At 53.3% G+C, this 15,694-nt stretch overlaps 2 protein-coding genes across 3 annotated transcripts in view; both read left to right on the forward strand.

Moving 5' to 3' along the window:
* Ubqln4 (ubiquilin 4) overlaps window positions 1-7,462 on the forward strand; it is a 14,275-nt gene extending 6,813 nt beyond the window's left edge. The window contains exons 6-11 of the mRNA XM_033758086.1: window positions 1,068-1,293; window positions 2,355-2,494; window positions 2,939-3,022; window positions 3,177-3,292; window positions 3,456-3,639; window positions 5,520-7,462. Of these exons, the coding sequence (XP_033613977.1) occupies window positions 1,068-1,293; window positions 2,355-2,494; window positions 2,939-3,022; window positions 3,177-3,292; window positions 3,456-3,639; window positions 5,520-5,672 (903 nt within the window). The 3' untranslated portion in view covers window positions 5,673-7,462. The remainder of the gene's footprint in view (window positions 1-1,067; window positions 1,294-2,354; window positions 2,495-2,938; window positions 3,023-3,176; window positions 3,293-3,455; window positions 3,640-5,519) is intronic.
* Window positions 7,463-14,687: 7,225 nt separating this feature from the next.
* Window positions 14,688-15,694, forward strand: part of Ssr2 (signal sequence receptor subunit 2) — a 7,164-nt gene continuing 6,157 nt past the window's right edge. For both annotated transcript variants that reach the window (XM_010643826.1, XM_010643827.1), the window contains exons 1-2: window positions 14,688-14,748; window positions 15,315-15,469. In XM_010643826.1, coding sequence (XP_010642128.1) covers window positions 14,740-14,748; window positions 15,315-15,469 — 164 coding nt within the window. In that variant the 5' untranslated portion in view covers window positions 14,688-14,739. The remainder of the gene's footprint in view (window positions 14,749-15,314; window positions 15,470-15,694) is intronic.

Consider the following 15,694-nt stretch of genomic DNA (forward strand, 5'->3'; position numbering starts at 1 on the left):
CCCCCGTTCCGGGGGGGGGGTGACCAGATCTCCTTAAAGTCTGGCTTACTGTTAAGAGCTGGCTTCTCAGACCTATGTTCATTCCATTGACTGTCATGTCATGAAAATCATTTTTAACTTTGTAGGGGATCCCAGGACCACTCTTTGAGAAGTAGCATATAGGGGGATGTTCTAAGCATTAGAATATGTGTCAGGCACATAGTAGTGCTCAATAAATGGCAGCTGCTATCACTACTGGCATTTCAAGAAAAGAGATGTAGCCCTTAGGGTGTCCCAGAAAGAACAAAGCAGAACTCGGAACTAGACAGGTTATCAGAACTGGAAACAGCAGGGACAGAGATGAACCGTGGGGCATGAGCCCTGGCTATGCAAACCCTGTTACCTGAATTGGCATCTGGTAAAGGAGGGGAAGGAGAGGCAGAGGAGCCATAATGTAGAGAGAGGAGGGCCTCGATCAGCCTTGCCAAGGGGCCCACTGCATAACGGAAGTGCCTGACAGGAAGCCCTTGGGAAGGCTGTGGGGGTGGGGGAATGGGGTCTGGGGCTCCCTCAGAGGAACACCCCTCTGACAGCTCTGGGGTGCTGCGGTGCTGGGGGACACAGTGGGGAGCCTGTCTGGGGGCCTGGAGCCCGTGAGGAGGTAGCCAGGGCTCTACCCAGGGGAGGCAGAGGCACCTGAGGTATGTCCCGAAGGGAAGGGGATTCCAGGGAGTTGGACAGGGCAGCCGTGGGTCAAGGCAGCACTTGCTGAGCTCCTGGGGCTGCCGTACAGAGCTGGGGGGCGGGGGTGTTGAATGGAGAGCTGTGGCCGTAGAGCTTAGAGACCAAGGTTCAGAGCCTGGGGAGGAAGGAGGTTTCCTTTCTAAAGCTCCTGGCTGCAGTCTTTAGCATCAGACACCCTGAGGGCAGGGGTGGAGCTGTCCCTTGTGGGGAGAACTGAACAGTGGCTGTCCTAGGTCACGGGTCTCTGCCTTTCCTGGGCCAGGAGGCTGTTAGGTGAGCAGAGGAAGGGCCTAGCCCTCGTTCGGATTTGTTTCAGCCCTTAACGTGAAACCTTTCCTTCCCAGTTCGGCAACAATCCCTTCTCCTCCCTGGCCGGGAACTCCGACAGCTCTTCCTCCCAGCCTCTGCGGACTGAGAATCGAGAGCCCCTCCCGAACCCCTGGAGCCCCTCGCCCCCTGCCTCCCAGGCCCCTGGGACCGGTGGGGAGGGCACCGGAGGGTCAGGGACCAGCCAGGTGCACCCAACAGTCTCGAACCCCTTTGGGATCAATGCGGCCAGCCTAGGGTCAGGTATGTCCTGGGGTGCAAGGAGCTCATTTGGGTCATCAGGGCAGCCCCTCTGCCCTGGAAGGGGATGGGGTTCACACTACTCCAGAAGAGGTGAGGCTCTGTTAAAGATACAGAGGGGAGCTGCGTTTGGTGGGCACATCTTAATCCCAGCCCCAGGGAGAGGCTGAGGCAGGAGGATCCTGTAAGTTTGGGGCCAGCCTGAATTACATAGTGAGACCCTGTCTAAAAAAAGCCCCCACACACACACCAAAAAAAGCTAGAGAGGACTCAGCAGCTTGTGTAGTGGCCCCACCCTTCAGAGGGTGACTTGAATCAAGCCCTGTCCTCTTGTTCCTGAGAGTGACCTCAGTGTTGGCTCATGAATTAACCAGGCCCCATCTCCCAAGTTCCTTGAGCACTCTTGGCCCCATGTGGTATAAATGGGTCAGACTGGCAGGCGGGAGGCGGGTGGGGCAATGGGAGAGGAGTCAGGGCAGCATAGAGACTCACGGATAGGAGGCTGCAGGGAGGGGTGTTCCTGGTCATGTACGGAGTCTCACGCACTGCCCACCCTGAGGTAAGGCCACGTAATGTCCAGACTGACCTGTACGCTCCCAGGAAGTCTTTGGTGGGTGCCCTGATTTCTCTGCATCCTGAAGGATATCTCAGTTGGGAAAGTCTGTTCTCTCTTGTGTGCTTTAGTTTCCTTATTTATAAAACGGGGACTGGAACTTGATCCATGGTCTTAAAATTGTGTTTCCGAATCCTGGGGGGCCTGGGGGCCTGGTCTCTAGGGTGAGAAAGGACCAAATGGGAGCTAGACCTCTGTGTACTTGGTTTCTGAGTGAGACTGACTGAGAAGGTCTCTGCTGCTCAGGTGGACGTGAGCGCCGTCGGTCCAGCTAGTGCATGGCCAGTCCTTTCCAGTCAGGCACGGCTGGAGCCTGTGGCAGGGACAGCCCAGAAGGACAGATGTCCAGACCGGCCTGTCCTTAGGACCTGTGGGCAGCCCTCGGCCTGCAGCGGGGTGTCTGGTCTCCATCTGGACCCTTCTCTCCTGTGTTGTGTGTCTCCGTGTCCAGGGATGTTCAACAGCCCGGAGATGCAGGCGCTCCTGCAGCAGATCTCTGAGAACCCCCAGCTCATGCAGAATGTGATCTCGGCCCCCTACATGCGCAGCATGCTGCAGGCGCTGGCCCAGAACCCCGACTTTGCTGCTCAGGTATACGGCGGCCCAGAGAAGTGTTGCTGAGGAGGGGCAGGGGTGGGGGAAGCTGCTTGTGGTCAGAATGTTCTGGAGCAGGGTTGGCGGGGCAGGGGGCTGTGTCCTGTGCGCTCCGCTTCTCAGCTGTGTGAGCTGAGCAAGTTGTTTAACTTCCCAGTTTCTTCATCCACAAAATACTACTGGCATTAGTTCCTGCTTCATTCAGTTGTGAGAGTTCGAGGTGTTAATGCGTGTCACATGTTTAGAGCGTGGCCCCGCACACAGCAGGCACCGTATGACCCGGGCCCTCTGATGACCGACTTCGTCGCTCCAGTCATGATCCATTTCCTTTCCCTGTCCCACCCTGACCTTCGGGATCTTTGAGACCCTGGCCAGCAGTAGAGGGTGCTGAGGGTTTCTGAGGCTGCAGGGGATTCCCTCCTCCCACCTTTCCTTTGGCAGATGATGGTGAATGTGCCGCTCTTTGCGGGGAACCCCCAGCTTCAGGAGCAGCTCCGCCTGCAGCTCCCTGTCTTCCTGCAGCAGGTGAGGGAGAGACTGTGGGTTGGGGTGGACACGTGAGCTGGACCGTAAGAGTGAGCGGCAGATGTTAGAGCGGGGGCGGAGGTGGCTCTGGACTGGGCCTCGGGCTGCGCCTCTTCCCCGCTGCCTCCCCTCACGTTTCTCTGCTGTTTCCCAGATGCAGAACCCGGAGTCACTGTCCATCCTCACGAACCCCCGTGCCATGCAGGCGTTACTGCAGATCCAGCAGGGACTGCAGACCTTGCAGACCGAGGCCCCTGGGCTGGTCCCCAGGTGAGGGCTGAGGGACAGCTTGGCTCTGGCCATCGGCCGCCGCTCTCCTCCCTTCCTGCCTTTCTCTGAATAGCCCGGGGGTCTCTGCTCTTCCCTTTGGATCTCGCCTTCTCACCCCTTTCTCGGATGCCATCTCCCATCTCTTGGTGTCTCCTGCCCGCAGTCTTGGCTCCTTCGGGATGCCCCGCACTCCGGCACCCTCGGCAGGCAACAACTCTGGGTCCACTGCGGAAGCCCCCACCTCCCCGCCAGCACCGGCAGCTGCGTCTCCCACCGGGCCTTCCAGTGCCCAGCAGCAGCTCATGCAGCAGATGATCCAACTGCTGGCCGGAAGTGGAAACTCACAGGTACACGGGACAGCGGCGCGGACCGCTGGGTCAGACCACCGCGTCCACACTGCAGTGTCAAGGGTCGGGCGGGGGGCTCTGTGGTCAGCAGACTTGGCCACTGCTGGCCTCAGGCAGCTCACAGGTCACCCCAAGCTCTTTTAATGGCGGCAAGAATGGCAGCGGCACTTACCAGGTGCTGAGTGTTTTGCCGTGACAGCTCCGTCCCTACTCCTCTCCACCTTACAGAAAGCCACTCTGATGTCTGGCCCTGTGCCTTAGATGGGGAAACTGAGGCCCTGAGCGGTTAAGTGGCTCGATCCATTACCATCTAGGAGATAGTGGGGCCGAAATGCAAGCCAGAGCATTCTGGCTCTAAATCCACACTACTATGCTGTGTGTCATTTCTGTGCATTCATTTTTGTGTGCGAGGGATTGAAGCCAGTCCTGTGTGTGCCCAGCTTGGCCTCTCCCACTGGGCCACGTCCCAGCCCATGAGAGGATTCTTTTGGTAATGAAAGCAGTGTCCATCTCAGGGATGAGTGTGAAGGTGGTGACAGTGTCCTGGCCTGGAAAGCGGGGGCAGGGTGAGCTGTGTGCTCCAAGCTCTGCAGGCAGTAGGGCGGCCCACGTGACCCCCAAGGTCGGGCCTGGGGTGGACTCTGACGGTGTGGGTTAGGGCCCTGGGACTGAGCTTGCTCTGCGACCCTGAGCCAGTCCGTCCTTCCTCCGGCCCACACTTGTCTCCTGTCGGTGTGGTGGACAGCACCCACTGAGCCCCTTCCAGCACTGGCTCTTTTGTCCAAGATCCTAGAAAGTGCCTGTCAAGGTCCCCTGGGAAAACGTCTTCAGGAGATGGCTGTAGGCGTGTCGAGAGTGAAACGCCTTCTGCTTTGTAAATAGTTAAACTGTACTCACCGGCACTCCTGCCTTGAGCCCTTCTGACCTCTGCTGTGGCTGTATGTGCAGTGACTGTCAGGAGAGGGTTTGTTGAGTATGCGTTTTTATTTATTTTTTTTTTTTGAGACGGGGTTTGGATGGCCTTGAACTTACTGTGTAGCCCAGACCAGCTGGAACTCATACTCCTGCCTAGGCCTTGCAAGTGCTAGGATTACAGGTGTGCACCACAGTGCCTGACTGAACATCTGTTTTGATCGCAGAGCATTTGACTCATGGAGTACCTGTTAATATCTCTAAACTGAGGCAGACCGGTCAGACACTTTGAAATTTTAAGAAGCTAACAACTGCTTGTTTTTAGTACTATAGGCGAGCCCTCCACCACCGAGCTGTGCCTCCCCGTCCCCACCTCACTGTCCTGTAGTTACTTAGTGAGCTGGCCCTGGGGCTCTCTGACCCTGCTGCGGCTCACTCTTCCCACCCCACTGATGGACTCTGAGGGTGCTGGAGACTGCTGCTCGCACTCATCCTCTCCTGGATCAAACCCAAGGCCTTTGCCCCAGCTACATCCCCAGTTCCTTTTTTTAAGTTTCTTTCTTAAATTTTAAGACAGGATCTGGCTAAGTTATTAAGTTCCGCTAGCTGGGCTTAAATTTGCAGTCCTCCTGCCACAGCCTCCCAAAGTGCTGGAATTACAAGGATGCACCACCATACCCAGCTCTTTTTGGCCTTTTTTTTTCTTTCCTTCCCAGTCCTAGAGATCGAACCCAGAACCTTCACACTGAGCTGCATCCTCAGCCCTTTTCTTATGTGTTTGTTCGATTCAGTCTCACTAAGTTGCCCGTGCTGGGCTCAGACTTTCAGTCCTCCTGCCTCAGCCTCCTAGCGGGCTGAGATTACAGGCGTGCCCCACCATACCGGCTTCTCTCTGGGCTCACACCCTCAGGTCAGATAGTCCCCGCAGACTGAACCCTGAGCCCACCTTGCAACCCCTGTCCTCTCAGGTGCAGACCCCAGAAGTCAGATTTCAGCAGCAGCTAGAACAGCTCAACTCCATGGGCTTCATCAACCGTGAGGCCAACCTCCAGGCCCTGATCGCCACCGGAGGGGACATCAACGCTGCCATCGAGAGACTCCTGGGCTCGCAGCTCTCCTAACCCTCAGCCCGTGCCTCCTGCCCTCTGACTCAGTGCCAGCCTTCGGTGCCTGTCAGCCCCTCCCTCTGCAGTTTGTCCCTCTGCCTTCCTCCTGTCCTCTCCACACAGCAGTGATCTTAGAGGCATGGGCCCCAGCCCCGTAGCTCTGTCACAATTTCAGTTTTACTGCTGTCTCCTGACAGAACCTTCCCCGCCGGCCCTTCTGGAGCACACCGCCCTTTAAACAGTTTACAGTCCAGTCGACCGGCCCCTCCTGGCACAGCCACCTTTTGAAGTCTTCGGGCTTCTCAGTGGGACCTGGAGTAGCAGGGGACCTGGCTGTGCGTGTGGAGCGCAGTCTTCCATCCGTACCACAAGGGCTTAGCGTGGAGCCACCTTCCTTCCCCTCGCTCCCTGCCCGGAGCAGCCAGCCTGGAATGACACGCTGAAGGGGAGCGCCGGTGGTCCGCCTGCTTTTCCTCCTCAACTTCTGTTCTGGTTACTGCACCCAGCACTTCCTCATTCTCTGGGGACTCCAGGGGCCAGCAGAGATGCCTACTCCCCTGCTCTCTGAGCAGGACCGACGGGCCTGGCAGCAGCCTGGGCGCTGGAGTGCGTGAGGAGGGTCGCAGTTCCTCGGAGGAAGAGGCTGAGTGAGGCAGCCTGAGCCAGAAGCTTGGACTGTAATGGACATTTGGGGTGTGGAAGCACTCGGAGCTCTTTTAATCGGGAGAACGCTGGCCAGGCCTGGCAGAGAAATAAGATCCTGGGAGAACCAGACTCAAGGGGGCTCCACGAAGCTGAGCATTTGGAACTCACGGAGTCCGGGGGGCCCTACTTCCTCAATCGCGCCTAGGTACGCACTGGCGCGGGTTCCGATGGAACCAGCACCTTCCTGCATCTTGGCACAGTCATTTCTGCTCCCTTGAAGAGATATGCAAAGGTGGAGACCTGTCTCAGCAGAGGTGTGGCGTGCGTCTGCGTGCTGATTGCTGTAGTGCGCCCAAGAGAGCTGGGTTCCCCGCACCTCGGTGCTGGGCCGCCAACAGTACACAAGCAGTGTGGTACCTTCTGGAACTGTCAGGCTGTGACTGGCCTTTTACTTCCTGTCTCTGCTTTCAGTAATCACAGAGGGATTTCTCCCTCCAGAGTCCTTTTGTTCACTGTTCTTTCTGGGCCAGAAAGTGTTTTAGTTTGTTTGAGTTTTTTGTGGTGCTGGGGATTGAACCCAAGGTTTCGCACATGCTGGGTAAGTGCTGGACCAAGGCTCCGCCCCCGGCACAGTTCTTCAGGAAGGAGAGGACAGGGTGGCGAGGCCTTGCATCTGGACCTGGATGTGGCTCTGCCTGGGCCCCAAGGAGGCTCTGTCACCCCCACCCCCTGGCGTGGGGGATCCCTGGCTGATGATATGGACGAGGCAAGAGGAACAGCCTGCTAGGAGTGGGAAAGGGTCCCAGCAGTCCAGAGATGCCTGCCCATCCCTTCTGACCTCCCCAGTGCTCACACTGGCCTCTGTAAATAAATGGTGTGGTCTTTGTTGTGAGAGCGCGTTGCTGTTTGTTCTCCAAGAATGAGGAGGCTTTTTACAGGACACAAGGTAGGACCCAGAGGAGCCTGAAGCCAGATTTGGTTATCACAGGTGCTAGGAGACTGAGAATTAAGAGATAATGGGCCAGGGATTTAGCTCAGTGGTTCCACCTGCTTCACAAGCCCAAGGTCCCAAGTTTGATCCCTGGTACTGGGGGCCGGGGGGAGGACCAGCTTGAAATACATACTAAGACCCTGTCTCAAAAAACAAAAAAACCCCAGAATGAAACATTAAAATGAGGATGGAAAATGCAGAAAAGACATAAAGACCAAATAAGTTGGAGTTGTGTGTGTGACTGTGTTGCTGGGGATTGAACCTGTGATCCTCCTGAGTACCTGGGATTTCAGGCAGGTCCCCTGTGCCTGGCTGTCTGAGGCAACTGTGTCCTCTGCTGTAGCCCAGGCCCTAGAACAGAGTTGGACACAGGACAAAGTATCCAGTAGGGGCCGGGGATTTAGCTCAGTGGTGCCACCACCTGCCTCTAAAGCGCAAGGACCAGAGTTCAATTCCTGGTACCCCCACCAAAAAAAAAAAGTAACCAGCAAATTCGTGCTGAATGAACGAACACTAGAAGTTAGAACCAGTATTCCCTCCATCCACCCACCCACCTGATCTCAAACACAGTTTGTCCACACTGGGAAGGAAGGAAAGAGGCCAGAAGAGAGCAAAGGAGAAATCCAAACGGGCTGGTGATGAGCTGGGTGTGGTGGCTCAGCCTGTGATCCCAGCACTTGGGAGGCTGAGGCAGGAGGATCACTGTGAGTTCGAGACCAGCCTGGGCTACACAGTGAGTTCCAGGTCAGTTTCAACTACATAGTGAGACCCTGTCTCATAAAACCAAAACCAAAACAAAACAAATGGGCTGGTGAATCTGAAATCAAGAGGGGCCAGTGCCTGAGCCCAGAGAGTAGTAAACCCCTGCACCCCAACACGAGCATGCAGCACTGGGCAGGCACAGGGCTGAGTCTCAGATGCCTGGAAGATTCTGCCCACCCTCAGGCCCTGTCCTGCAAAACTGAGGGATGACTTTTCTGGGAGATTTCTGGGGATTGAACCCAGGGGTTCTCTGCCACTGAGCTACATCTCCAACTGTTTTACTTTTTATTTTGAGACAGGGTCTTGTTAAGTTGCCCAGGCTGGCCTCAAACTTGAGATCCTCCTGCCTCAGCTTCCCCAGCGGCTGGGAATACAGGTTTGTGGCTGACTAAAGAATGGCTTTGATTAGCAAGGAAGAGGGGAAGGCTATTGAAAGCCCAGTGGCATTTTCTGGGCTCCAGAATGACACAGAAACATAGAGCAAATGTGACCAGAAGTGAGACACAGCTTTTCTCCGTTGTGTTCACAGCCATGGCTCTGGGCTGCCTGCCAAAGCTCACAGACAGCACTGGGCCATCTAGCAGACGTCAGGGAGGACAGGTACTAATGACCAAGACCAGAAGGCCCTCGTCTCCACCCCTGTGTCTCTGCTGTATCAGGGGCCCCCTGAGAATGAGAGGCACCCCAGAGTGAACAGCTGGTGAGTCCCCACAGCAACTGAGATTGTCTTCCTTAAAAAAATGCTAGAAGTCATAGAAGAGAAGAAAAATAAGGAAATTAAACAAGGTGTGGTGGCACATGCTTGTAATCCCAGTACTTGGGAGGTTAAGGCAGGAAGAGTGCCACAAGTTTAAGGCAAGACCATGTCTCAAAAACAAAACAAAACAAAAAAGCAAAAAAAAACTTTCTTGGGGACCTGTATTTGATTTCCATCCTGACAATTATGCCCACTATCTTAGTTACTTTTCTTGCTGCTGAGACAAAATACCTGGCACCACAAATTAAGGGAGGAAAGGTTTATTTAGCTCACGGTTTGTGGAAGTTTCAGTCCGTAGTCGGCTGGCTCCATAGCAGAGCAGAGGGGCATCATGGAGAGAAGCAGCTCAGCGAGAACTAGGCAGAAGGCAGCAAGCAGCAAGCAGCAGCAGCTTTCCTTCTGCTTCTTTGTATTCCATCCAGGCTACCAACCTATTGACTGGTGCCACCCAGAGTCAGGGTGGGGCCTCCTTTATCCATACCCAGGATCCAGCCATCCAAAAAGCCTCCCAAAAGTCCTACCTATGAGTGCATGAGGCTCTGTAGGCCTAACACTCACTATCCTAGTTTCTTTCTCTTTCTTTTTTTTTTTTTCTGAGACAGGGTCTCACTATGTAGTTGAGACTGACCTGGAACTCACTGTGTAGCCCAGGCTGGTCTCAAACTCACAGTGATCCTCCTGCTTCAGCCTCCCAAGTGCTGGGATCACAGGTGTGTGCCACCATGCCCAGCTCCTAGTTTGTTTGTTTTTAGTACCAGGAATTAAACTCAGGACCTTGCACTTGCCAGGCAGGCATAGTGACTCTGGGCTACATCTCCAGCCCTGATTTTTCAATAAGGATATAACCATGTATTATTTGTATAAATTAAAAACAAATTTACTTACTGCATGATTCCACTTCAGTGAAGTCACTCTCAGAGACAGAAAGTAGGGTGTTGTTGCCCAGGGCTGAGAGAGAGGGTAAGGGAAGCGTTCAGTGCTCCCAGACTGGACTTCTCAGTCCAGGAAGACAAGAAGGTTGTGGAGATGGCTGCGTAGTGGTGTGAATGCACTTAATGCCACGCGGCAGCACACGCCACCACGGCTAGCTAGCGTGACACATTTTGTGTGATGCATGTTTTACCAAAACAAAACAGTGTAAAAGCAAAGAAAAGGTGCTGCACTGTTGCTCTACCAGTCCCGACTCCAAAAGGTCTCGGACACCGGCATGTTTCCTGTGCATCCAACCCCGCTCACACAGCCTGTCCACCGGCCCCTGCCCTCCAAGGGCCTTCGATTTGTTAAAAAGACGCCATCTTCCAGGTGCCACCGGCTGGTGGCTCAGCCAGTGCCAGCGGCCCACCACCTTCTCTTCCAATCAGTCACAGCCTCGCTGTTTGCAGTCTTGTGGGGACAGCAGGTGGGCAGCGGAGTCTCTGTCTCCCTCTCTCTGTCTCTGTCAGACACAGACACTCACACACGCACGCACGCGAAATGGAGCAGGCAGCTGTGACGCTGTCTGAGGACATAGCTGACGCCTTAGTAGCCTTGTGCAGTGCCGCATCCCTCCGTGGCAGCACCCAGGTCCCCGCCATCCACCCAAGCTGTCTTCCTCACTGTTTGGTTCTGGTCCCCAGGAGCCCTGCCCCGGTCGGCAGCCCTCAGGGGCTCCTCTAGGGGGCCCGAGGCCAAGCTCCGCTGTGCCTGCTTGGTGTCTAGGACGCTCAGATCCAGTGGGATTTGTCAGGGCGCCAAGGAGAAACTGCCCCGATTCTAGAGAGAACTGTCTGCGCCAGTCTCACTTGCTTGGGGAACTCTGATGGACAGTGTTCCCCGTCCACTTTGCCAGGTGTTGGCATCATATTTTGCTTTAACTCTGCTATCACCTTCCAAACCATTCCAAGTCCTCGTGTGCCACCCACAGCATTACTAATTATTACTAATTACTGAGGCATTACTAATTGCTTTCTGGGGGGTGGGGGGCATTGAGATAGGATCTCGCTAGGTAGCTCAGGCAGGCCTTGAACTCATTATGTTGCCCAGACTGGCTTCAAACACAGTGATCCTCCTGCCTCAGCCTCCCAAATGCTGGGATTATAGATGTGTGACCTCACTCAGTTAGTATTGTGTCTTTTTTTTTTTGGTGGTACCAGGGATCATCGAACTGGGATCTGCTTGCGAGGCAGCACGGTGCCACTGGGCTAAATCCCTGGCCCACTAATTGCTTTTTTAGAGGACTTTATAATAAAAAGGAAGAACTCTTGTTCACCAAAAAGACGCAATTTGGAGAATGATAAAAGAAAACACAGTCTAGGAAACCACATTCTCACCTCGGGGAGAGCACTTCAACGGTTTCAAGACAAACTGTTTATCTATCTTGGCCAGCAGCTTAGATCCTCTTCCAAATCAAGCCACACATCTTCTTCTTCTTTCTTTTTTTCTTTTCTTGTACTAGAGACTGAACCCAGGGGCCCTAAGCTGCATCCCCAGCCCTTCACTTTTGAGGCAGGATCTCCCTAAATTGCCCAGGCAGGACTTGAACTTTTGACCCTCCTGTTTCAGCTTCCCATAGTGCTGGGTTTGTAGGTGTAGCACACCATGCCTGGCTAACTGCGTGCCTCATGCATGTGTGTTTTACCCAGGAGTTAACTCAGGGCTTGTGACAGTACACAGCCAATAAAGCTTTTTCTTTTAATTTTAATGACTTTCACCAATCAAGGGTCTGAAAATGAAAGTGGGCAAGAGGGAAAGAGCTCCCCTCGGCTGAGGCAGGAGGGAGGGGCCTGCAGGGAAGGGTCTTAACCACAGGATAAAAGCATTGGATTTAAACCCACTGACAATGGGAAGCCCCTGACTTGTTGTTACTTTATTTTACGTATTTAATTTTTTGGAGACAGGGTCTTACTATGTGGCCCAGGCTGGCCTTGAATTTGCTGCAATCCTCAGCCTCCTGAGCGCTGGGATTACAGGTGTGGGAGGAGCTTGCCATCTCATTTACATTCTTCTTACAGTCAGAAAGGGTCACCTCTCATTCCCATTGCCAGGTTCTAAACTCCTGGAGGGTAGATACCTTGTCTTTGTATTTCTCAAAGCTGATGATTGTAATGCATGGCATATTGCTGGAAAAAAAAATGCTGCAGTCTGGTGTGACCTCACACACCTGTAGGCCGAGGCAGGAGGATCACTAAGAGATCAAGGTCAGGCTGGGCTACATAGTGAGACTCTATCGCAAAAGCACAAAAAAACAAATCAAAACTCTGAAACAATTCTCTGAGCCAGGTGAACACCTGAAATCCCAGCACCTAGGGAGGCTGAGGCAGTAAGACTGCAAGTTTGAGCCCAGCCTGGGCAATTTATCAACTTAGCAAGATCCTGTCTCAAAATTAAAAAGAAAAGCTAGAGATGTAGCCTTGGGTTCAATCCTCAGTACCAAATACGCACATGCGTGTGCGTGCAGGTGCGCGCGCACACACACACACACACACACACACACACACACACACACGAGTTCTGGGCTGGGGTGTAGCTCAGTGGTAAGTGGTTGCTTAGTGTGCACAAGGCCCTGTGTTCAGGTCTTAGTGCTCTTGAGTGTATGTGCACACTCACACTCACACTCACACACCTGTGCACACAAAACCTACAAAACTAAATGTCTGAAGAGATAAATGACCCCATGGATCTGGATAAAGAGGAGAAGGGTCTCTGTACAGGTGGCCAAAGCAATGAAGATGTTTCCCTCTTGGGTCCAGAAGTGCTTGTTTCATACTTTTTTGGCATCTGGACAGAGTGCTGAAGAGAGGCTCCTTTTGGACCAGTGAATCTGGGAAACAGGAACAGGCAAGAGCACTTCCCATCCTTCAGACCCTGGAGAAATTGCTCTATAGCAGGCAGTCTTTGGGCAGGAGTGAAAGTCCCACCTGTTAGCCCAGGTTCCTCTGTGTACTCAGCACGGCTGCGGGCCTTTGAACTCTCAGTCTACTACAGAGATAGGACCGGGCCATAAACATACACTTTCACACCAGGAACAATTAGGAGAAAACAGTAAATCATGATGCTGTGAAGGTCAATCAGAGCCAAGGAACTCCCTGGAGGATGAGACTCGCACAGGGTCCTGAAGGATGGGTTGTATTTGGATAAGAAAAATGAGTTAACAGGCATTTCAGTTTGCTGTTGTTTTGTGAGACAGAGTCTTGCTATGTCGTTCAGGCTGGCCTCAAACTCATAGTGATCCTCCTGCCTCAGCCTCCCAAATGCTAGAATTATAGGCATGTGCCACCATGCCCAGAGAATAGGGCATTTCAGAGAAGCCACACTGAAAGGCACAAATTAGGAGCGCATTGGAATTTTTGTGTACAGAAGTTATTATTATTCATTGTTAGTTGTTAGAGAATTCATTGTGAGCTGAGGCATGACCCTAAGCAATGAAAATGGACGACCTGTCCTCGAAGTGCTCCAGTCTGGGAGCTGGGCATGGTGGTGCATGCCTGTAATCCCAGCATGCTTGGAATCCTGGAGCCTAAAGCAGGAGGATCGCAAGTTAAAGACCTGCGTGAGCTACACAATGAGTTCAAGATCAGCCCAGACTTCATAGCGAGGCTCTGTCTGAAGCAAGCAAACAAACAGAGGAGTTCAAGTTTGGGAGGTGGGGAGCAGATACTCAGATATAGGTAGTGTGCATTAGTTTGCAAGAAGGTAAGTTCCCCACAAGTAGAAACCTTACCTGTCCTGTTCATCAGTGTATTCCCAAGTACCTAGCGCAGGGCCAGGCACAAACAGATGCTCAACAGATGCATGCTGAGTGCAAGAATGCTGGCTTGGAGATATGGAATAGTACTGACGTGGACCATTCAGCGAGCACACACACCTGCCAGGCACTCTACCGAGTTTTTGTTTTTTGAGATAGGGAGTCATCATATTTCATGGTTGGCCTCAATTCCTGGCCTCAAGCGATCCTCTACCCTCAGGCACCTCTGTAGCTGGGGCTACACACGAGTGCCATTGCACTTGAGTTTTACACAGGGGGTTTTATTTGATCCCCTAAACCCCTGAAGTACTATAATTAGATCGTTCAAACAGATTTGGGACCCAAGGTGCTACATAAGCAACTTCTCAGGCCTCTCTGAACCTGGGGTCTACTGTTCAAAAGCTGCTGGGAAAGTTTCTCTGGTAGCTGATTGAAAAATGCAGGAGAGCCGGGTGTGATGGTGCACGCCTGTAATCCCAGCACTCAGGAGGCTGAGGCAGGAGGATTGCTGTGAGTTCAAGACCAGCCTGGGCTACATAGTGAGTTCCAAGTCAGTCACAACTACATAGTGAGACCCTGTCTCAAAAAAAAAAACAAACAAACAAACAAAAAAAATGCAGGAGAATCTCTAAGACAGGAGGGCTATGTGTGTGAAACAGCATTAGGGGACCAAGCACGAATTACAGCAGTTATAGCAGTAATGGAGAAGACAGGGTTATTTTGGTACATCAAAGGGCTTCTAAGCAAAGCTCAGAACTTGGTAGCTTGCTGGACGTTGGAGATGACTAAGTTTCTCATCAGGGAATAGCAATAATCCTAGTAGGGAGAGAGAAAAAAAAAAAAAGAATCCTAGTAGAAATAGCTTTTCTCAAACTCCTAGCTCATTTTAGAAGTATGATCCAAACCTCCAGGTTTCCTGTTTCCCAAAGCACTTAGTCAAGCGCTGGTCAGACACAGTAGTGAAGATCCAGCTCCAGAAGCCACTGAAGAGGGCAGAATAAGAAAAGCCCGGAGGATGCAAACAAGCCCATTTTGGGAGTACTCAAACTCGGGACCTTACAAAGGAAAAGGCGTGACTTGGCGGAGAACTACAACTCCCACTAGGCATTAGGCCTAGCATAGGACTTCCGGTCACGTCTCACTTCCGGTACCTGGGGCGCTGACGTTCCTTTCCGGTCGTGGTGGCTTCCGATAGGCGTTAGGGATGTACACGGTGAGTCCGAGACGAGGGGAGAGGCGCGAGGCTTGTGTCTGCTCACCATTCCGCCGCGGGAGGGTAGCGGGAAGGGCGGAGGGCGCCGGCGGGTGACGAGTAACCTGGGCTTGAGGAACCCCGCGGGACCCAGAAAGGGATTTGGGGGACCGAGACGAATGGCACCCCAGGACATGGCGTGGCAGGGTGGGGGGACCCTGTGGAACTGGGCAGAGGAGGAGAGGGGCAGGGGGAACGCTGAGGGGAGGGGAGGGGACCGGCGAGGCTGCCCCGGTTCCGAGATCGGCATCCCATAGAGCCCGCGTCTGGCCACGCTTCTCCACGATCCACCAGCGATGCTCGCCCGGCCTCGGGACGAAAGGGGGCAGTGGGTAGCGCTGGCGCCCGGGCCAGTCCTGGGCTGAGGGCGGAGATGGTGGGAGACAATGGGGAGAGGTCGGCGCCGTGGCTTCTGCGTCGTGTGTGCAAGGGCAGCTGCTCTGCTGGGATCAAACGGGGCTGGCAGGAGGACTTGGGTGACTTTTACTTTCTCGGGTTCACTGCCTACTGTGCTCTTTTCTCCAAAGATGAGGCTGCTGGCATTTGTGACGTTGGTTCTGTTAGCTGTCGCCCGAGCAGAGGAAGGAGCCAGGCTTTTGGCTTCCAAATCGCTGCTGAACAGATACGCTGTAGAAGGGCGAGACCTGACCTTACAGTACAACGTCTACAATGTCGGCTCAAGGTGAGAGTGGCCTGGGCTGGGCCCCTTTTGGATTCTTAGTTCTCAGGTGGGTGTAGAAACATCCTTTGGTTAGTAATTTCTCTTTGGGAGACCTGCAGCATTAGCTTTCTTGAGTAAATGAATGTACTACTGGGCCTCTTAGACATGGAGGACTTTCTTACCTGAACTATGAGAAATCATTTTCTGGATTTTTTTTTTTTTTTTTTTTTTTTTTTTTTTTCAAGG

Source organism: Fukomys damarensis, unplaced genomic scaffold (genome assembly GCF_012274545.1).
Source record: "Fukomys damarensis isolate Sample0158 unplaced genomic scaffold, DMR_v1.0_HiC HiC_scaffold_33, whole genome shotgun sequence".
Taxonomy (NCBI): domain Eukaryota; kingdom Metazoa; phylum Chordata; class Mammalia; order Rodentia; family Bathyergidae; genus Fukomys; species Fukomys damarensis.